The 23,045-nt window shown below is 42.2% G+C and overlaps 1 protein-coding gene across 5 annotated transcripts in view; it reads left to right on the top strand.

Annotated features, from left to right (window-relative positions):
- The window catches only part of fhod1 (formin homology 2 domain containing 1), a 386,223-nt gene that overhangs the window by 251,795 nt on the left and 111,383 nt on the right, over positions 1 to 23,045 (top strand). For all 5 annotated transcript variants that reach the window (XM_068049567.1, XM_068049568.1, XM_068049569.1 and 2 more), the window contains one exon: positions 1,279 to 1,422. In XM_068049567.1, coding sequence (XP_067905668.1) covers positions 1,279 to 1,422 — 144 coding nt within the window. The remainder of the gene's footprint in view (positions 1 to 1,278; positions 1,423 to 23,045) is intronic.

The following is a 23,045-nucleotide window of genomic DNA, read 5'->3' as shown; positions in this document are numbered from 1 at the left end:
GAGTAATGTCTCCAAGTTTGCTGACAATACAAAGCTAGATGTGAATGTGAGGAGGACACAAAGTGGCTACAAAAAGATATAGACGGTTTAAGTGGGCAACAGGGTGCCAGATGGAATATAATGTGGGAAGTGTGAGGTTATTCTTGCTCTAGCCATAGTCCCAAAGGACCATCAGCATCTCTCCCCATTAGAGAGATAGTTGGTGATGTATACTTTGAGGGCCATGACTCCTCAAGCACAGCCAGTATTGAACCCACGCTGTTGGCATCTATTCTGCATCACACTCTAGCGTCTAGCCAACTGAGCTAACCAGTCCCCAATTTGAGGTTATTCACTTTGGTAGTAAGAATAGAAAAGCAGAATATTTTTTAAAAGGTGTGAAACTTGTAAATGTTGATGTTCGGAGAGACTTGGGTGTGCTTGTACAAGGAACAGAGAAGTTAGCATGCAGGTACAGGAAGCAATTAGGAAGGCAAATGGCATGTTGGCCTTTATTGCAAGGGGATTGGAGTGAAAGAGTAAGGAAGTCTTGCTGCAATTGCTACAGTTTGCTGAGACCACATCTGGAGTACCATGCACAATTTTGGTTTCCATATTTAAGGAAGGATATACTTGGCTTGGAAGCAGTACAGTGAAGGTGAGGAGGACACAAAGTGGCTACAAAAAGATATAGACGGTTTAAGTGGGCAACAGGGTGCCAGATGGAATATAACTAGGTTAGTTCCTGGGATGAGAGGGTTGTCCTATGATGAGAGGCTGAATAACTTGGACTATGCTGTCTGGAGTTTAGAAGAATGAGAGGTGATCTTTATTGAAACATACAAGATTCTGAAGGGGCTGGATAGGGTAGACATTGAAAGGTCATTTACCCTGGCTGGGGAATCTAGAACAAGGGGGCACAGACTCAGGATAAGGGACTGGTCGTGAATCATTGGAATTCTCTACCCAGAGGGTTGTGGATGCTCCACTGTCGAACATATTTATGGCTGAGGTAGACAGATCTTTGGTCTCAGGGATTCGAGGGATATGGGGAGCGGGCAGGAAAGTGGAGTTGAGTCCAAGGATTAGCTATAATCACGTTGAATGGCGGAGCAGACTCGAGGAACCATATGGTCTCCTTCTGCTCCTATTTCCTATGTTGTGAAACATTAGAGATTTTTAAACAGATACTGAAGGGGAGAACTGGGCACTGGAGAGTTAAGGTTTGGTGGGTTGAATGGCTTTTCTTACTTTTCTAAGTTCAAAGATGATTTGAAAGGTTTGTTTTCTTTTTGACAGACGCTAGGAGCTCTTCCAGACCAGGATTCATTCTATGATGTTACTGACTGTCTTGAGCAACAAGGGATGGAAAAAATCATCCAACGGCACATGAATAATAAAGGAACGGACCCAGACTTAAAGCAGCAGTTTATCATTTATGAGGTAAAATTGTTTTCTTGTTAAAATACAAATGGAAGAGAAGAAGTGCAGTTTTATTGATAAATGTGTGCAATTATTAGTGGTATTAAAATTCAGTAAAAGAAAAATTAATGGATTTGAGATTTTGTATCAGATCTTCACTTTAACAGCAGCACAATTAGATTTTTCCCTTCAAAGACTGGGTTGTCTAGACAGAGCACTTTGAACTCATGAACATGAGGGTGAAGTATTAATGGTCCTGGTTTTGTCATTGGTGATGATTGTGCTGATGTGTTCAATTAATGTCATTGAACCAGAAGTGTGTCCAATAACATTAAAATATATTATCTTGCATGTGATTTTGCTTCGGGACGTCACTAAAAAGAAGCATATTAAAGCCCAATGGTATTGCAGCCCTGAATTTGTGATGAACTAGAGGTAAGTTAGAATGAAAAATATCAGTTGTAGCTCTTGCTAAGATCAGCTAAGACTGATGAAAGTGAAGAGTTTTTGAGTCTGAAGATTGCTGAAAGTTTGAGTAGCAATTACTGTTTGTCATCGTGCGAGACCACCAGGAGATTTTGATCGTCTCCCTACCCACTTAAGGAGCAGCAGCAGCAGGAGAGGATGGAGGAAAGGAGAGTGTTGCCATTTTTAGGGAGCATGCCGCTTACCAACTATTACCCACTGCCCCAAAGAGTATACAGGTAACACAGGCTTGATGAGGAATTTAATAAGGAGATGTATATTTGAAAAACAAGTTTCCCCAAAGAGCCACAAGGGGAATTCTGCCCCCTGCATTGTGAAGATCTGCAACCTCACTCATCAGCCCACACTACGCTGTCAGTGGCTCTGATGTGATGTCTGTACTTAACTTTTATGGCACTGAGTCATTTCAGGCAGCCGGGAGGATCTTGGAAGCATCACCCAAAGTACGGTAAGAGCATGTATTCATCAAATGAATGATGGCTGCAGACAGGACTGGGTTGGCAGTTAAATATTGCAGGCTATAATGTATTCAGAAATGATAAGGAAGGAAGAAGGAGCAGTGGGTAGTTATGTTAATATGATATAACGTAAGGGCAGTAGCAAGAAAGGACAGATCCAGCAAAAGTAGAAAAGGAATCCATATGGATTGGGATAAAGGTCAGGAAGAGATCGGTCACACAATTAGGGGTAAACTACAGACTGCCAAATAGTGGAAAGGATGTAGATTGAGAAATCTATGAAGGCAAATCTACAAAATGAGTACACAATTTAAGAATTATAATCATGGGGAATTTCAACTGTCCCCGAATAAATTGGCAGAGGGAGGGAATGAAAAGGGAGAAGGAGATGGAGTTTCTACAATGTGTACAAGACTCTTTTCTGACCAAACTAGAGCAGATATGAGAATTGGGCATGGGAAATTATCTGGGAGTAGTAATCACATTATGATCAGGTTTAAGATAATGATTGAGAGTGATATAAAGAGTTCAAAGACCAAAGTACTGGTTTGGGAAAAAAAACTACAAAAGAAATGATGGAGCTATGAAAGGTAAGAAGCTGAACTAGAGAAAAATATTGACGAAGACGTAGAGCAACAGTGGGCAATATTTAAGGTCAGGAAAAATACATACCATTGGATAATAAAAGCAAACTAGCCAAGAATGAGATGCCATGGATAAATTTAATGATGAAAATAAAATTGAATCTAAAGGAAAAGTCGTATGTAACGTACTTATCAATAAAGAAATATGACAACAGTAAATATGAAGAAGGAAGGAGGCTAAAAGGAATTTGGAAAAGAAAGAAGAAATATGAAGTTAAAATATCAAAGAATATAAAAGGAAATAGTTAAGTATTCTATAGTCACTTAAGTAATAGTACTATTAAGTATTAAGATAGGAATACAGTCCCAAAGAGTCAAGAAAGATAAACTCTCAGATTATATTGAAGTGACAGGGATCCTGAATAAATACTGTGCCTCAGTTTACACTGAAGATGCCAACAAAGTGGAAATAACTACAGTAGAAGTCAAAAGAGATATTATAAAAGTTAAGATAGGAAGGAAGGTGACATTAGACAAACTAACCAAACTTAAGGAGGACAAAATCCTGAGTCCAAATGGATTGCACACAAAGACAATGCAATGGATGTAATATACATCAGAAGGTCTTTAAGGTACACCAAAGAGACTCATGACAAAGGTGAGGGTGTATGGAGTCAGTGGCCGAATGAATTAGGGATGGCTATGAAGCAGAAAACACAGGGTAGGAGTTAAAGGAAGTTTCTCAGACTGGCTGAAAGTGGCAAGTGGTATTCCACAGGAATCCGTGTTGGGACCACTGTTGTTAACAATATACATAAATGATTTTGACTCAGAAATTGGAGGTATGGTGTAGAATATTTTTGTGTTCTCTGTCCATGTGTGGCTTTTTGACCCTCAGATAGTGAGATTAAGCATGTTGTTTGTTAGTCATAAGTTTTTAATTACTAATGGCATCTGTACAATATGGTAAAGCCAATCGATAGGTTCTGTATGCATTTTATTTTAATAATTGATAGGCACTGACACCCCAGGCAACTAGATAAGGGTCAGATTGTAATGTATCAGCATACTAGGAGTCCATGGCCTCATAACTACCCCCGAGTTGCTATTGTGAGTAAAATGCTGAAGTAATATAATTTCATGCCTTCTCATTTTCCACAAGAAAGAAGTACATTTTGCCCCACATGATGCAACCATAAACCTGCTCTTTATTAGTGTTTATTTTAAGCCAGATCAAATGGATAACAGAATTAATCAAGTAGAAGCCTCAATATTTAGGTCTATGGTCTGGCAGAGTGTCTGTAATATAGCTTGGCTTTGATGAGTAACACATGGCGAAAACTTCAGAGAACTAGGAACAATCAGAGAATAATCAGTGATGTGGTTCACCCTCCCTCCCTTTTGAATAGTTTGCATTTCCAGTCAGGCAATTTACTAATTTGCTTTTCTTTCTCTTTTACCCTGATTCCTGTAAGTTAGGTATATAATCTTTTGTGGATGCTTTAAATTACGTTATTAAAAGTCTTCTTTTTCAACAAGTTGCTGCAATGTTAACAAATGTTTTTTTTAAATGCAGGGTTTGAATCCCATTCTTTACTTCCCCAGTAACCTTGCTCTTCCCCAGGCTGTGCAGCACATGCAGGAAGATAGCTGACCTCTAAATTCAGAAACCCAGGCCAAGTCCCAAGTCCCACAACTGCAGAACACCACAAAGGTTAAAATAGCACAATGAATGCAGAACTAGTGATGGCAAGTATGTCACTGTTGTCCAAACTCTGGCCTGTAGTACCATCTGTGGCCCCTCAAGTTCCATGATATGTACCTATGCTGCAGACCAAACAGTTGGACACCCTTGATATAGATTGCTGGAGGAGAAGACTGAGAGAACAAAGAACAAAGAACAGTACAGCACAGGAACAGGCCATTCGGCCCTCCAAGCTGCGCCGATCTTGATGCCTGCCTAAACTAAAACCTTCTGCACTTCCGGGGACCGTATCCCTCTATTCCCATCCTATTCATGTATTTGTCAAGATGCTTCTGAAACTTCTCTATGGTACCTGCTTCCACCACCTCCCCCAGCAGCAAGTTCCAGGCACTCACCATCCTCTGTGTAAAGAACTTGCCTGGCACATCCCCTCTAAACATTGCCCCTCGCACCTTAAACCTATGTCCCCTAGTAACTGACTCTTACACCCTGGGAAAAAGCTTCTGACTATCCACTCTGTCCATGCCACTCATAACTTTGTAAACCTCTATCATGTCGCCCCTCCACCTCTGTCGTTCCAGTGAAAACAATCCGAGTTTATCCAACCTCTCCTCATAGCTAATGCCCTCCAAACCAGACAACATCCTAGTAAACCTCTTCTGTACCCTCTCCAAAGCCTCCACGTCCTTCTGGTAGTGTGGCGACCAGAATTGCACGCAATATTCTAAGTGTGGCCTAACTAAAGTTCTGTACAGCTGCAGCATGACTTGCCAATTTTTATACTCTATGCCCCAACCGATGAAGGCAAGCATGCCGTATGCCTTCTTGACTACCTTATCCACCTGCGCTGTCACTTTCAGTGACCTGTAGACCTGTACGCCCAGATCTCTCTGCCTGTCAATACTCCTAAGGGTTCTGCCATTTACTGTATACCTCCCACCTGCATTAGACCTTCCAAAATGCATTACCTCACATTTGTCCGGATTAAACTCCATCTGCCATTTCTCCGCCCAAGTCTCCAACCGATCTATATCCTCTGACAATTCTCATCACTATCCGCAACTCCACCAACCTTTGTGTCGTCCGCAAACTTACTAATCAGACCAGCTACATTTTCCTCCAAATCATTTATATATACTACAAACAGCAAAGGTCGCAGCACTGATCCCTGCGGAACACCACTAGTCACAGCCCTCCATTCAGAAAAGCACCCTTCCACTGCTACCCTCTATCTTCTATGACTGAGCCAGTTCTGTATCCATCTTGCCAGCTCACCTCTGATCCCGTGTGACTTCACCTTTTGTGCCAGACGTGAGGAAGGTCCTTGATGCGAATGAATTGGAGTAGAAGACGGTGTGGCAGCAGTATGTAGGATGGTGCACATCAAGTTCAGGAGGAATGAGCAACTTTCAGAGAAACAATGATCACAGTATTATGGGTAAAGTAGAGAGAGACCAGAAAGTTTGGAGTGTAGATCAGAGGCTGTGGGAGAGAGAGTTGAGAGAGAATATAAGTATTGCTTATTAGATTATGTTTTCTTGCATCTGGTCCAGGAACTTGAACCAATGCCTCTGGTAGTGGTGCACTCAGCTGATCATTGGTCACTGTCCTGCTTGGTACCTCCACACAGTATGGTAAAGGTTGGTGGCTCAATGAACTAGGGCATTGCTCCTGTGTCTCCCACTACTGTGCACTACACCTTGGTGCTCCAGTGTGATATTAGAATGACAATAGAATTATAAAGCATAAAAGGAAGCCATTAGGCACATCATGTCTGCAGCGGTGGAAAAGTCTCTCGTTATTCGATCAATGTCCTTCATAATTTTGAAAACCTCTATTAAATCTAGATAGGATGAGAATTAACTAGAAAACAACGCTGGTTTTAAAAGCCTGCTGATGAATTACTTTTTTTCCCTTGCTCGTTCTCTGTATTTTTGTTTTTAGTACTTAATACAATTACAGCTGTTGATAAGTTGTCTAGTGGTGAACATTCTAAATAGAAAACATAATTCCACTGACTTAACGTGAATACATAGCATGAGGTACAGAACCTTGTTGCTGACGACTCACAGTGCCTGTTATTTTTATTCTTTCATTAGGGGACTAAAATGGACCCTTTCCGAAGCTCTGTTCACCTCCAGGCCTTTTTTCTTCTTCGTTAACATGTTGGAGGTTTACAGCAGTGCCCTAAGTATTGATTTAGCATCATCAGACATCAGGAAAGTGCTGGAATCTATTGTTAAGGAAGTATTAACAATGCACTTAGAAAAGCACAGTATGATGAGAACAAGTAAACAGGATTTTATGAAAGGGAAATTGTGTTTGACAAATTTACTGGAGGTTTTTGAGGATGTAACTGGTAGGGTAGATAAATGGGAGCCAGTAGATGTAGTATACCTGGATTTCCAAACGGCATTCGATAAGGTGCCACACAAAAGGTTAATACAAAAGATAAAGGCTCATGGAGTTGGGGGTAATATTAGCATGGATAGGGGATTGATTTACAGATAGGAAACAGAAAGTAGGGTTAAATGGGGCAGGTTGTAACTCGTGGAGTGCCACAAGGATCAGTGCTGAGGCCTCAGCTATTTACAATCTATATTGATGACTTAGACGAAGAGATAGAGTAATGTATTCAAGTTTGCTGATGATACAAAGCTTGATGGGAATGTAAGCTGTGAGGAGGACACAAAGAGGCTGCAAAGAGATATAGACAGGTTAAGTGAGTGGGCAACAAGGTGGCAGATGGAGTATAATATGCGGAAGTGTGAGGATATTTACTTTGGTAGTAAGAATAGAAAAGCAGAATTTTTTTAAAAGGCTTGAAACTTTCAAATGTTGATGTTCAGAGAGACTTGGGTGTGCTTGTACAAGGAACAGAGAGGTTAGCATGCAGATACAGCAAGCAATTAGGAAAGCAAATGGCATGCTGGTCTTTATTGCAAGGGGATTGAAATATAAGAATAAACCAGTCTTGCTGCACTACAATTGTACGGGGCTTTGGTGAGACCACATCTAGAATATTGTGTGCAATTTTGGTCTCCATATCGAGGGAAGAATATACTTGCATAGGAGGCAGTTCAGTGAACGTTCACTGGATTGCTTCTGGGATGAGAGGGTTGTTCTATGATGAGAGGTTGAGTAAATTGGGTCTATAGTCTCTGGAGTTTAGGAGAATGAGAGGTGATTTCATTGAAACATTCAAGATTATGAAGAGGCTTGACAGGGTAGATACTGAGACGTTCTTTCTCTTGGCTGGGGAATCTAGAATAAGGGGGCACAGTTTCAGGATAAGGGGCTCATCATTTAGAACTGAGATGAGAAGAAATTTCTTCACTCAGCCCGTTGTGAATCTTTGGAATTCTCTACGCTCCATTGTTGAATATATTGAAGGCTGAGATAGATTTTTGGTCTCTCAGGGATACGGGGAGAGCTGGGAAAGTGGAGTTGAAGCCCAAGATCAGCCATGATCGTATTGAAAGACGGTGCAGGCACGAGGGGCCATATGGTCTACTCCTGCTCCTATTTTTTTATGTTCTTCTGTTGAACACTTGTGATTGTCAGAGGAATCCAAGTGCAGGATCTAAGTAGGAGTCTTGGGGTAGCACCAAAATGAAACCACATCAATCATCCCTGACTCCTTCAAGTCCACTGCATTGGGATTTAAGTTGAGATATCAATGCTGGATATCCTAATTGACTTGGCCTCTGATTTGTTTTGGGGAAGTGCTAAGCTCAAATTCACTCGCTCAATCCAACTGAGACACCATCTCCTCATGCAGGTATCAAAGGTACAAACTGGCAGATCACAATAGAGCATGAATGTCCTGGCTACCCTACTTCACTGGTCATTTTGCAGAAATAGATTTAAAAAATATTTGTTTTGAATTGATTCTGTTCTTTGAATGTTGAGAGCATTTAAACAAGATTTGGTAAAACGTTCTTGATTGAAAAGAATTTTGCATCTGGCAATCTTTCCCAATATGCTCGGCCAATAAGTTTCTTGGTTATAGTCTTCCTTAAGTACATTTCAGTTTTTACTCATTGTTCTTGTGAAGATGTTACACCATATCCTTATTCTTCTCTCCTGTGTAACTGTTGGTTAGGTTGTCAAGGCAGCCTAACTGTAGATTATGTACAATGTTGTGAATCGAAGAAAATTAAAACATCTGAGCAACAAAAATACCAGGCAAGAAAAGACCAGCTGGTCCATCAAGTCTACCCACCATGCATGATGCCTGGAGCATCCTAACAAGACACTTTCATCCCCCACCCAACCTCCCAAACGCCTCAGCCAGGTAATCTCCTGGGAAAGGCAAAGAAACAGAAAGAAGAAACAAGGCTAAAAAAGGAAAGAGAACCTGGAAAATTCCTCTCCCATCCCCTCGTGTAATCAAAACCAGTCCAGGAGATCACATTGACTGGGTATGTGCTAACTGTTAAACCACTCACCTTTTAATATGATCTCTGCCCCTGCCAAGATCAGTCCAGCTCCCTTTCGAAGGTGTGCAGAGAGTCAGCACACACCACACAAGCCAGCAATGTATTTCAGAGTCTCACTACACTCTGGGAAAAGAAGAACCAGCTAACATCTGGCCTGCTCCTACTCTTCTATAGTTTAACTGCATGATCTTTGATTCTCTCCAGTCTGTCAAACTGAAATAATCCATCAAAGGTACGCAATCTATCTCTTCCATTATTTTATATACCTCTCTCAGGTTGCCTGTAAGTATATGCTGCTCGAAAGTAAATAGATCCAGCCATTTAAGCCTATCTGAGTAACTAAGGTGCTTTTAGCTGGGCATCACTCTTGTGACTCTCTTGCGAACCTTTTGCAATGCCACTATAATTTTTTGTTATTCATTTGGAGGATGTGGGTATCGCTGGCTTGGCCAGCATTTATTGCCCATCCCTAATTGCCCTTGAGAAGGTGGTGGCGAGCTGCCATCTTGAAACAATGCAGTCCTTGGGGTGTAGGTACACCCACAGGGCTGTTAGGAAGGGAGTTCCTGGATTTGACCCAGCGACAGTGAAGGAACGGCAATATAGATCCAAGTCCGGATGGCATGCGGCTTGGAGGGGAACTAGCAGGTGGTGGTGTTCCCATGAATCTGCTGCCCTTGTCCTTCTAGGTGGAAGAGGTCGTGGGTTTGGAAGGTGCTGTCGAAGGAGTTTTGGTGAGTTGCTGCAGTGCACCTTGAAGATAATACACACTGCTGCAACTGTGCGTCTGTGGTGGAGGGAGTGAATGTTGAAGGTGGTGGATGGGGTGCCAATCAAGCGGGCTGCTTTGTCCTGGATGATGTTGAGTTTCTTGAGTGTTGTTGGAGCTGCACCCATCCAGGCAAGTGGGGAGTATTTCATCACACTCCTGACTTATGCCTTGTCGATGGTGGACAGGCATTGGGGAGACAGGAGGTGAGTTACTCTCCGCAGAATTCCCAGCCTCTGACCTACTCTTGTAGCCACAGCATTTATATGGCTACAAAAACAAGAAATGCTGGAACCACTCAGCAGGTCTGGCAGCATCTGTGAAAAGCGAAGCAGAGTTAATGTTTCGGGTCAGTGACCCTTCTTCCGAAGAAGGGTCACTGACCCGAAACGTTAACCCTGCTTCTCTTTTCACAGATGCTGCCAGACCTGCTGAGTGGTTCCAGCATTTCTTGTTTTTGTTTCAGATTTCCAGCATCCGCAGTATTTTGCTTTTATTTATATGGCTACTCCAGTTCAGTTTCTGATCAATGGTGACCCCCAGGATGTTGATAGTGGGGGATTCAGCAATGTTAATGCCATTGAATGTCAAGAGGAGATGGTTAGATTCTCTCTTGTTCGTAACAATCTCCCCTTGACGTTCAATGGCATTACCATCGCTATAATCACCCACCACGTGAGGGGGCAGAATGATGAAATATGCAGACTTGAATATGAATTTCTGTAATTGTGTAAAATTGCCAACAAAGAGGAATTTTAACCATACTGTAACTGTACTGTCTAAATTTTCTCCAGTTGTGGTCTTGGCTGGGAGTCACTAAATGCTACACTTTTGTTTGATTTGGCTATTTTTGAATTGTGATATTGCCAGCATCTTTCAATCCAGCCATCTTCTCATACTGACTTGCTAATGCGCTGTTTTTTTTCATGCTGTGCCAACCATGGTTTAGTGCTACAGTGATCTACTATCCTAAAGAACTTAAATTAACTATTGAGTAAGGATTTGAAAAAAACAGATATAGCATTCTGTAAACAGTGCTGATTTATGTTGTCTGCTCTACTCTGTGTCCCTCATCAATTAATGGTTTCTCCAATAATTGGCCACTATTTATCTAACCTGATTTTCATTCAAGGTTTTAATTTTGTGCATTTTACTGAAGCCAATTTGCCTGCTGTATTTAACAACCAGACACTAATTGTTGCATTCATACTGATCCCTTTAAAGGGGCACCTTCAACTGGGTTTTCCTGTTGTCATTGTTCTTTTAAAAGTTCTAATCTGTCTGGTTTGCTATTGCAGTCTGGTAGTTCAGCTCAGTTCAGTTTCGCTCACAATTACTTTCCTATCAGTCGGATGGATGAACTTTATCAGCTGCCTATATCGGGCAAACAGTGCTAACCATTTGCCATTACCATAAGGGTCAGTTAGAAGTGCATCGCTTATAACATATTGGGCCAGAATTTGCTGTCAGTATAATGGTGAGGCTACTGGCTCTTGCCATTATTCATGCGTAAATGCTATAGAAACTTCAGGTGAGGGGAAGATGCAAGATTAAACGTGAATATCCAAAAGTTTGCTGCCCCAGTTGCGCCGCTCCACCAGTATCTTCACGGAAAGAACATCTGGCTGGCTGCTTCAGCATAAAAGTTAATTGAACGGTGTGAAGTTGCTGTATTTGCATGCTAGATATGATCTAAACTTACCACAGAAAGGTAAGAATCAGAGTTAATGTTTCAGATCGATGACCTTTCATCAGAGCCTTTGATAAAAGGTCACCAACTTGAAACATTAACTCTGTTTCCCTCTCCACAGATGCAGCCAGACCTGCTGCGTATTTCCAGCTGTTTTTATTTCCAATTTCAAGCATCCACAGTATTTTGCTTTTATTTTAGTGTATAATTTTTTTTGTTTGTTTTTCTTTTCTGTCTCTTTTTTCTCATTTTCTTAGTCCAATCTTTCTTTCCCTCTCTTTATTTCTCTTTCTGTACCTGATTTGACATTGAATTCACCCACTCTAATTTACACTTCCTCCTCAGTTCTTGCGCTGTTCAATTCACAATCCTTTTGTCTGATTGGCTAATGAGATAAGCAGTCGCTATCCCTGTTCACTCGGTTCCCAGATGCTTGGTTTCCCTTGCTGCAATGTTATCACCTTGCACTTTTAGCAAGTTGCGATGCAAAAACATTTTATACCTAAACATGCAAGGGCCAGTTTAACGAACAGCAGATACCATTCGATATAAACACAAGAAATGCTGGAAATACTCAGCAGGTCTGGCAACATCTGTGGAGAGAGAAGCAGAGTTAACATTTCAGGTCACTGACCTTTCATCAGAACTAGCAAAGGTTAGAAATGTAATAGGTTTTAAGCAAATGAAGTGGGGGTGGGGCAAGAGATAACAAAAGGGAAGGTGTTGATAGGACAGTGTCACAGAGAATAACTGACAAGAAGGTCAAGGAGCAAAGGCAAATGGTATGTTAATGGTGTGCTGAAAGACAAAGCATTAGTGCAGAGAGGGTGTTAATGGACAGAAAAATGAACAACCCTGGCCCAAAGCACAAACATTAAAAATAAAACAGTGGACAGGCACATGGTAAAAAAAAAATGATGAAACAAACTAAAAGAAAATAAAAAGAAAAAAGAACTACAAATAAAAAAAGGGGGGGGGAGTTATGCTCTGAAACTATTGAACTCAATGTTCGGTCTGGCAGGCTATAGCGTGCCTGATTGTTAAATGAGATGCTGTTCCTTGAGCTTGTGTTGATGTTCACTGGAACACTCCAGCAAGCCCAGGACAGATATGTGGGCATGAGAGCAGGGGGGTGTGTTGAAATGGCAAGCAACCGGAAGCTCAGGGTCATGCTTTCGGACTGAGCGGAGGTGTACGGCAAAGTGGTCACCCAATCTCCGTTTGGTCTCCCCAATGTAGAGGAGACCACATTGTGAACAGCGAATACAGTATACTAAATTGAAAGAGGTACAAGTAAATTGCTGATTCACCTGAAAGGAGTGTTTTTGGGGCCTTGGATAATGAGGAGAGAAGAGGTAAAAGGGCAGGTATTACACCTCCTGCGATTTCATGGGAAGGTGCCGTGGGAAGGGGATGAGGTGTTGGGTGTAATGGAGGAGTGGACTAGGGTGTCGCGGAGGGAACGATCCCTTTGGAATGCTGACAGGGGAGGGGAAGATGCGTTTGATAGTGGCATCACGCTGGACGTGGCGGAAATGGTGGAGGATGATCCTTTGGATGTGGAGGCTGGTGGGGTGGAAAGTGAGGACATTAGATGCCCTGCTACTGCAGATTTTAGTCCATTAACCACACCAGTTGTTTCAAGCAGTTCAATAAGTACTTGCTAATTTCCAAGACTTTGCTGATTTGAGGCAAAGTCGACTCTGAAGCTGTTTCAGTCAGTTGTTTCCACCTTGCTAAATTGCTATTACCTCAGTGTTGAGATTCTGCTAACAATTTGGAGAGGCTGGTGATAAGTGAGATTTCCTGTTCTCCTTTAAAAAAAACTGATCACTTATCTTTTTGGTTTCACAACCCACCATGTATAATAGGCAAATCGAGTTAACACCAAAGCACCTGCTACAAGTGGTGAAATTCTTTATTGATATACTGCCATGGAAGTTTTTTTTCTGTTTAAAACCTAAACGGGGTCTGTGTGCCTTTAAGATTGAGAGTGTGTGCGAACTGCAAGCCTGTTTGCTAAGGAACAGTAAGAGAGAGAGAGGTCACTTGCTGTATTGTATCAGTTTGACTGTGTGTAAAGACTGACTGGAACCGGTTTGAACTGACAGACTGACGAAGCGTGCTTTTGAAGGAAGAATTTGTTTCTCAGCATAAAATCAACATTGGCCTACAGGCTGTGTTTTGGCTAAAGAGGAAAAGACCCCTGAAAAGGAATATTTGCATTATTGGAGGTAGCAAATTTCTTTTTACTTCCAGCCTTTGAGAAGTCTCTACCTCAGGAGTGACTTTCTGTTGCCTTTCATGTTTCTGGGAGTTCTGGAAACTCAGTAAAGTTTCTACTGATAGACTGCTAATTTAAAAATCTAATTAGACCTGCTGTTAAATTCCTTGTTGAAACATCTGTGTGATGCCTACTGCAGCCGAAGTACGTGACTGCCTATCCATTACAGACTGTTTATCAAACACGCCTGGAGACTTCGAGTGGCATCTGACTATTTGACTCTGGGACACCTCATCGAATCGGGAACATAACCTGCCAAGACTTACAACCCAGTTGTTTTATTACTCCTAAGAAACAGCTCTAGTTTAAAACATAATTTTAGAACCAGTTAACCCTTGTTTTTTGAATATATGTGTGTGTGCATGAGGGTTAGGAGGAATAAGAAGTTCTAAAGTCTTTTCAGATATAGATTTATCTCAGTATTGTTTAAGATTTAGTTTATTAGTTAATTTTTTGTTGTTTAAAGATACCTGGTTTGGTGTGTTTTACTCTGGGGGTTAATAAAGTGTTTAATTTGGCTAATTTCTGGTAGGTGGGAAACTTTAATAATATGCTGTGACCTGTGGAGTAATGGGACTGAATTGGCAGTGCATTACTCCCCTCTCAGTTGCAACTCATTAATTAGGGGCTCGATCGTTAGAGATCCAAACCCAATGCCGATTATGTGAATTATAAGGGGAGTATTAATTTGAAAGAGAAAAATAAAAGGAACCAGGTTTCTTGAATAGGGTAAAGGCTGTATCATCAGAATGGCATTAGCAGTTGCTGCAGAGTTTCTGGGAAAGGAAAATGTGTCCCTCAGTGACCTGACAACTTTAACTAAGAATAAACCAGAAGATTTGGCAGCAAAATTGGGGTTAGGGTTGAAATCAAGTGCTGAAAAAGCAGAGATAATTGACAAAATAGCCCAACATTTAAAATTAGAAGAAGATAGCAAGTCACTGGGTGATGCAGTGGATGTGGCTAAGATTCAGCTAGGAATGGAAAAACCTAGACTTCAACAGGAGAAAGAAATAGCAATAAGAAAACTTGAACTGCAGAGAAAAAGTGAAAAAGAAGAGAGGGAATTTAGATTAAAAGAGATGGAACTAAGACAAAGGGATAGTCTTGACTCCAGGGAAAATCCTGGTTAGGAAGAATCTGAAGTCAGCCCAGAACCCAGCAAAAAGCTGTTTCAATTCATACGAGCTCTCTCTAAGTCTGAGGATAGGGGCCTAGAGGCATTTTTCAAACCTTTTGAAAAATAGACAAACAAATGAAATGGCTGAAGGAAAGCTGGACACTGCTTATGCAAAGCAGGTTGATGGGCAGAGCTCATGACGTTATGCCATGCTTCCTGAAGAGGCTTCTACAGATTATGAGATGGCAAAAAAGGCTCTCGGTGCATATGAGTTAGTCCCTGAGGCTTACCGTCAGAAGTTTCGGAACTTATGGAGATTGGCAGGGCAGATGTATGTAGAATTTGAGAGGGTGATGCAAATTAATTTTGACAGTTGGATACAGGCAGTAAAGATAGAAATCACATATGAGAATCTTAGAGAATTGATTCTCTTGGAAGAGTTTAAAAATGCAATCCCTTCAGTAGTGAGAGCTCATGTAGATAACCTGGAAGTTTTAAAAGCTAGGCAAACAGTGGAAATTGCTGATGATTTTGAGTTTGTGAATAAGCCAAAACCTTTTGTCCGTCACTCCCATAAACCCAAGAAGGATAGAAAGTGGGAGAGTGAAAGGAAGGCAAGTAGCCAGGGACAAGAAGGAACAGCTGGGAATGCCCCAGGATCACCACCTCAGGCCAGAAAGGAAGGTGCTGAGGGTAGAAGTGATGTCCACAGGCCAAAGTGTTATCATTGCCACAAGATGGGTCATCTTCATTCAGAATTCTGGAAATTGTGAGGTAAACCCACAGGACTTGTTGGGGTACACAAAGCTAATGCAGAGAAAGGAGTTCTGTCTGAGAATACAGTAGACCAGGCTATAGATTTAACAGTAGCTGTAAAACCAGACACAAAAACTAAAGTGAGTGTAGAGGTTAAGAATAAGATATCCAAAAGTTATAATGAATTCTTATCAAAGGGAAAAGTGATTCCATATCCTTTAAGTGAGGCACTAAAACCTATTATTATACTCGCAGATACAGGAGCAACCCAAACACTTTTTCTGGGGAAAGGTATAATGTTTCCACCAGAGAGCGCCCTGAATGCTAAGTTTTTAGTTAATGGAATTGGTGGGGAGTATATACCTGTACCTTTATATAAAGTTTGCCGAGAGAATGACCTAATATCTGGGATGGTAACTGTAGGAGTTGTCCATAGTTTGCCAGTAGAGGGAATTCATCTACTCCTAGGAAATGATTTGGCTGGATCAAAAGTATCAGTTTTTCCTATAATTACAGAGAAACCAAGTGAAGTTAAAGAAACGGAACAATTACAGGAAAAAGTTCCAGGAATATTTCATGCATGCTTAGTAACCTGTGCAATGGCTAAACATGATCCATTGTTGGAGGTAAAATTGGCACCACAAACAGATAGCCGAGTATCTGAAACCTTATTTGGGTAATCCAAATGAGATATTTAACAGATCTTCTATAATTGCAGCACAGCAAGCTGATCCAGAGTTATACGGAATAGCACAGTCAGCTCTGACAGAAGCTGAGGTGAAAGGAATTCCAGAAGGCTATTATATGAAAAATGGGATTTTGAGGAGGAAATGGAGACCACCTCATAGACCTGCGGAGGAAGACTGGACAGTTGTTGAACAGATAGTGGTACCACCTAACTATTGCCAGGAATTATTAAGGTTAGCACATGACATTCCTTTTGCAGGACATAGGGGGAGTCGGAAGACTAAATCATGTATAAGTCAGCATTATTACTGGCCAGGCCTTACAAAGGACCTGAGGCAATTTTGTAGGACATGCCATACATGCCAAATGGTGGGAAAAACACAACCTACCATAAATCTGGCACCATTAAATCCCATATCAGTAATTGAGGAACCATTTTACAGAGTATTAGTAGACTGTGTAGGACCTTTGCCAAAAACAAAAGCGGGACATCAATACATACTATCGTGGATATGGCTACTTGATTTCCAGAGGCCATTCCTTTGAGGACAATTACTGCTAGAATAGTAGTAGAAAAGTTAACACAATTCTTTACGAGATAGGGATTACCACTTGAAGTCCAATCGGATCAAGGTTCTAATTTAATGTCTAAGATATTTCAAGAAGTCATGGGCAATTTGGGTATCAGACAGTTGAAATCTTCAGTATTTCACCCACAGTCACAGGGAGCTTTAGAGAGGTACCATCAAACTCTCAAAACAATGATTAGAGTATATTGTCATGAATATCCGCTGGGATAAAGGGCTAGACTTACTTTTATTTGCCACCAGAGATTCACCAAATGAGTCTACAGGTTTCAGTCCTTTCGAATTATTTTACGGACATGAAGTAAGAGGTCCTCTAAAACTCATCAGAGACTGATTCTTCGAACAAAGGATTGAATCTTCGGATACTTATGTATCTGTGTTCCGGGAAAGGCTCACGAAAGCTTGCAGTGTGGCTCAGGAACACCTTAAAGCATCCCAAGCCAATATGAAAAAATGGACAGACAAGAATGCAAAGACCTGCAATTTTCAACCAGGGTATGAGGTATTGGTACTGTTACCATTACAGGGTGAACCATTAAAAGCACGATTCAGTGGCCATATAAAGTGATTAAAAGAGTGGGTAAGGTAGATTACTTGTTTGACAGCCCTGATCACCGGAAGAAGAATCGGTTGAGTCACGTCAATATGTTAAAGCAATATTATCGTAGGGAGGAGGTTAAGCCGGTACGGGTATGTCAGGAAATGGGGACTGTTAAGAAGGAAAAGGATGAGGCAGGAGGAGGCATAGACAATCCTCAGATTGAACCTCCAACTATCCGAATTGACAGTGCATAACTCCCGCCTCGGTCGCAACAATATGAATACTATATACTATTTATACTGTATTGCTTTCAATAATGCAGAACATTTTCAAATTTGCACTAACACAAACCTAGCAGTGTGATTAGAATATGAAATCATCCAAATCTACTTCAGAAAATTAGCATCAGACAATCTTGCATCGCTTCAGATTCACACAGGCTATATGCAAATGGATTCATTTTCCCTGATCAGAGAGTGATACAGATTGAGTAGTAGAACTTGTTTCAACTGATTTTGTTTCTGTAAGCAGGTAACAATCTGAAACTGGTAGCTGCAGTGTAAAGATGATCCCAGGTAGCTGCATATTGAATATCCATAATGTTTCACTTTTCTGATTAAATATTGTGGAGATTGGTTCCATGATTGCTTGTAACTTGACCAATAACTAGACCTGTTACTGACAAGAAACACTTTTACTTACATTTGGATTTTCATGGAAATAGCATCACAAGTTAGAGCAGCCATCAGGGTGAGGGGGAGAGAGTCTTTCACTGTGATATTACTGGAATGGATCTGCTATCTGCATGTCAGTTTACAGTTTGCACTCAAAGATAAACATTTATAGCAAGTTTTCACTATTTTAATTTAAGAACTTAGATAATGAGCGGTATAAAAATATACTTGTTAGATTTCTGTCCTACAGCTCATTCCTATCCATGGTGCTGACTATAACACAGCAGTGGTTTATCAGACAATTTGATTAAGCCACTCACTCCTGTTGATGTGACATTCATTTTGCTGGCATTATTACATAATTTCATCAAGTTGTATGGGGGTAATAAACGGAATCCCTGTCGCTCACTCTCAACAAAATGGAATCCCTGTCGCTCACTCTCAGCCAAACGGAATTCCTGGGGGGAAATTTATGCTCCCTCCGCATCAGGTTTGGAGGTGGGAGAGCATAAAATCGGGTGGGATGGTGGCGGGGGGTTTCCTGCCACCATCCCGCCTCTCTCAATATTTAGTCTGGAGTGGGAAGGCCTGTGAACGGCCTTCCTGCCCTGCCGCCGATTGAGAACCTTAACTGAGCAATTCACCCCAATTAAGGACCTCTTCCCATCCTGTCGTCACACGAGAAGGACAGCACGGAAAACGGTGCAGGATGCTTCCCAGCTTCGAGGTGATGGGAACCTAGTTAAACGACACTTAGTACCTGCATGAGGGACCCATTATCAGGAAATGGGGGAGGGGTGGCAGCTGACAGCCATCCCCCCCTGCCCTTGCTGGTGACCCTCCTCCCCCGTGACCCCCAACCTGTGAAACCCTACCCACCCTGACCTATCTGTGGCCTGGGTCCAGCAATACTCTTCGGCCTCTGGTAGGTGCTCCTCCAGCAGCAGCCATTGCCTCCACGGTGGCTCTACAGCTGCCAGCCTCTGATTGGCTGGAAGCTCTCCAAGGGCAGGATTTCCGGCGACAGGGTCTTTGATCCTGTGGAAGGCCCATCGCTGTCCACTTACGTGCCTGATTTGCATTAGATTCGAAGGGAATTCCAGCGAAGACGCAACGCAGGGATCTCGGAGTCGCTTTTTCCGGATGTCGAGACTCCCGTTGCCAGAATAAAATTCCGGCCCCTGCCACAAACACTAAACCAAATGGAATCCCTGCCACGGACTGTAAACAACAATAACTTGTATTTATCTAATGCCATTAACATCGCACAATCTCCCCAGATGCTTCTCAGGAATGTTATCAAACAGAATTTGACGCTGAGCTGCATAATGAGATAGTTGGACAGGTGGCCAAAAGCTTGGTCAAAGAGGCAGGGGGATAAATTAAATCAAGCCAGTAGTCGGTTTCGGGGATTGTGATGCATGATTAACCCCTGCCTGTTCATAGTGATGTGGGCAGCATGCAAACTTCATGCTGCCTGCTAATTTAAATGATAGTGGTATGCAGCCCAGAGCTAAGCTGCATGCCTGAACAGAGGGACAAGTTTGTGCGAGGCTAGCACTACGTAACGGTAGCCTGCACCACTTAAAGCTAGACTGCACCTGCCAGATTGCACCTCTGAAAGATTTGCTGCATTCTGGCTGCAGCAGGTGCTGCAAGTAGCCAGGGAAGAGCAGAAAGAGGAGTGAAAGTGTTGTAACAAGCCAGAGAGCATGCTCCAAGGTTCTTGCAGGAGGCCTTGATGCAGGAAGTGTACAGGAGGAGAGAGTTCCTCTCCCCTCGGGGCCAGGAAGCCTTTCTGACAGCCGTTATGCAGGCGGTGGGAGAAGATAGACGTCACGGTCAATTCCAGCAGTCTAGCTCCGAGGACCTGGATGCAGTGCCACAAAAAAGTTCAATGACCTCTGTCATGCAGACCCCCCCACCTGCCAAGAATGAGGCAAATTAATTTTGTCATATGAACATTGATTTTAAATTGTTGCTGGAGCAAGGAAATGATTTGTTAAACAGATCAGCTGTGGCTGGAAAAAGCATTTACAGATGAACAGCCAGTGTTTGTGGAGACAAAGGACCATTCCCTGACACATTCAACCCACAATGGACTTTGATCACCAGACACTGAAGGTGAGGAAACTCACATTCCAGGATGACTGCTAAGATGACCGAATCCACCTTCAGATGTGGTCAAACCAGCTAGTCACATGACTAACCTGCTGAGCAACCTCAGTTTTTTTGAATTGTACAGAGAGTTTGAGAGAGAGAGACTTTTTGCTCCAGGACTGTAAAAACTTCTCCTGTCTGCTCCCATCTCTCTCTCTGGGGCAGCACAGTGGCGCAGTAGTTGGCATCGCAGCCTCACAGCTCCAGCGACCCGGGTTCAATTCTGGGTACTGCCTGTGCGGAGTTTGCACGTTCTCCCTGTGACCGCGTGAGTTTTCGCCGGGTGCTCCGGTTTCCTCCCACAGCCAAAGACTTGCAGGTTGATAGGTAAATTGGCCATTATAAATTGCTCCAAGTATAGGCAGGTGGTCGGGGAATGTAGGGACAAGTGGGGATGTGGTAGGAATATGTAATTAATGTAGGATTAGTATAAATGGGTGGTTGATGGTCGGCACAGACTCGGTGGGCCGAAGGGCCTGTTTCAGTGCTGTATCTCTAAATAAATAAATAAACTCCAAATCCACTGAAGATGTGAACCTCAAGAGAGAAAAGTCTCCTACATCAAACAAGGCTTAAGAAGAATACTGGACCCAAAACCACCTTCAGATATTGCCTCAAACTTTTCCACTTTATTTCTTCTGCTCTTTTCTGTCTCTATCTACATGTGTGTTTATCATGTATGCATGCTAGCATGGGCGCGTCATGTATCCGTAGGCATTAACTGAATTAGAGTTTAAGTTTAATAAATTTCAACTTTTCTTCTTTAAAACTAAGAAAATCTCTTTGGCTGGTTTCTTTGTCTTACAATTGGAAAGCAGTGAACAAGGATTCACCAAAGGGGTACCAAAAACATGGTGTGTTTAAAATTAAACCCTGTTACGGTAAGACCAGGTGAAGGCTGAGAGGGAACCCTAGACCCCTTTCTCACCTGGTCGTAACACCTCACATGAGTGGACAGGATCAGTAAATGCATCTTCACATGCTATATCCTTACAAATGAACCACTGGTCTCGCCCACTGCTTCATTCATCACGCCCCCTTCACTCACCTACTGTACCAACTCTATCAATATTCATAGCTGCACTGCACCCTCACGCACTTAGCACTGCTGTAAGCGGCACACTCGCATCTCACAGCACACGCCTGCCAGCTATTCAACTGTGACAGGCATCTCACCCAAACACATTGTCCACTCACTGATACAGTCTCCTCTCTCTTGCAGGACAAAGCATTGCATAATCAGAGGCAGCAGCACCTAACCAGCAGGGGACAGGCACGGCTGCATGTCCTCACCCCCAGGGAGGAGACCGTGCTGGCAATCATTGCAGTGGCCATGACAGAGCGTCTTTTCTAACTCTATGTGCATGTGTGTATTGCGAATGCATGCTAACATGGGTGCATCGTGTATCCGTAGGCGTCAACCCAATTAGAGTTTAAGTTCAAGTTTAATAAATTTCAACTTTTCTTCAAACCTAAGAAAACCTGTTCGTGCTGGTTTCTTTGCCTTATAATTGGAAAACGGTGAACACGGATTCACCAAGGGGGAGCTAAAAACACAGTGTGTTTAAAATTAAACCCTGTCACAGTAAGACCAGGTGAAGGCTGAGAGGGAACCCCCCAGACACCTTTCTCACCTGGTCGTAACAATTCTCTGCCTAAAAAAGCTTTTCCTCACGTTGCCATTAGTTCTTTTGCTCTTTATATCCACTCTAAGTGTTTAATTACACAATGTCCTTCACCTGTGTATCTTAACAACATTAACTTACCATTAATAAACAACTCCAGCTTCTCTAATCTATCCACATTAACTGAAGTCTCTCATCCCCGGAACGATTCTCAAATCTTTTCTGCATCCTGTCTAATGCTTCCACAACCTTCCTGGCGTGGTGCCTAGAATTGGACACAAGACTCCAGTTGAGGCCAAACCAGTGTTTTCTAAAGGTTCATCATAACTTCCTTGTTTTTGTGCTTTATGCCTCTGTTTACAAAATCCAGGATCCTGTATGTCTTTTTAACCACTTTCTCAACCTGCCCTGCAACCTTCAATGATTTGTGCACGTATACCCCCAGGTCTCTCGGCTCCTGCACCCTATGTTGCCTCTCCTGTTCTTCCTAGCAAAATATATCACTTCACACTTCTCTGCATTAAATTTCATCTGCAACATGTCCACCCATTCCACCAGCCCGTCTATGTCTTCTTGAAGTCTATCACTATCCTCCTCACAATTCACAATACTTCCAAGTTTTGTGACATTTGCCGATTTTGAAATACAACCCAAGTTGTACATACACCCAAGTGCAGTTCATCAATATATGTCATGAAAAGCAGTGGTCTTAGTACCAATCGCTGGAGAACCCCACTGTATACCTTCCTCCAGTCTGAAAAACAACTGTTCACCCCTATTCTATTTCCTGGTACTTAGCCAACTTCATATCCATGCTGCCACTGTCCCTTTTATTCCATAAACTTCAACTTTGCGGGCAAGCTAATTATGAGGCACTTTATCAAATGCCTTTTGGAAGTCCATGTGCACCACATCAACCACTCAATCGAGTTAGTTAAACACAATTTGCCTTTAACAAATCCCTGCTGGCTTTCCTTAATTAATCCACATTTATCCAAGTGATAATTTTGTCCTGGATTATCATTTCTAAAAGCTTTTCCACCATCGAGTTAAACCGACTGGCCTGTAGTTGCTGG

The sequence above is a fragment of the Heterodontus francisci genome, chromosome 17 (genome assembly GCF_036365525.1).
Source record: "Heterodontus francisci isolate sHetFra1 chromosome 17, sHetFra1.hap1, whole genome shotgun sequence".
Classification (NCBI taxonomy): Eukaryota; Metazoa; Chordata; class Chondrichthyes; order Heterodontiformes; family Heterodontidae; genus Heterodontus; species Heterodontus francisci.
This window is presented reverse-complemented; position numbering and strand designations above follow the sequence as displayed.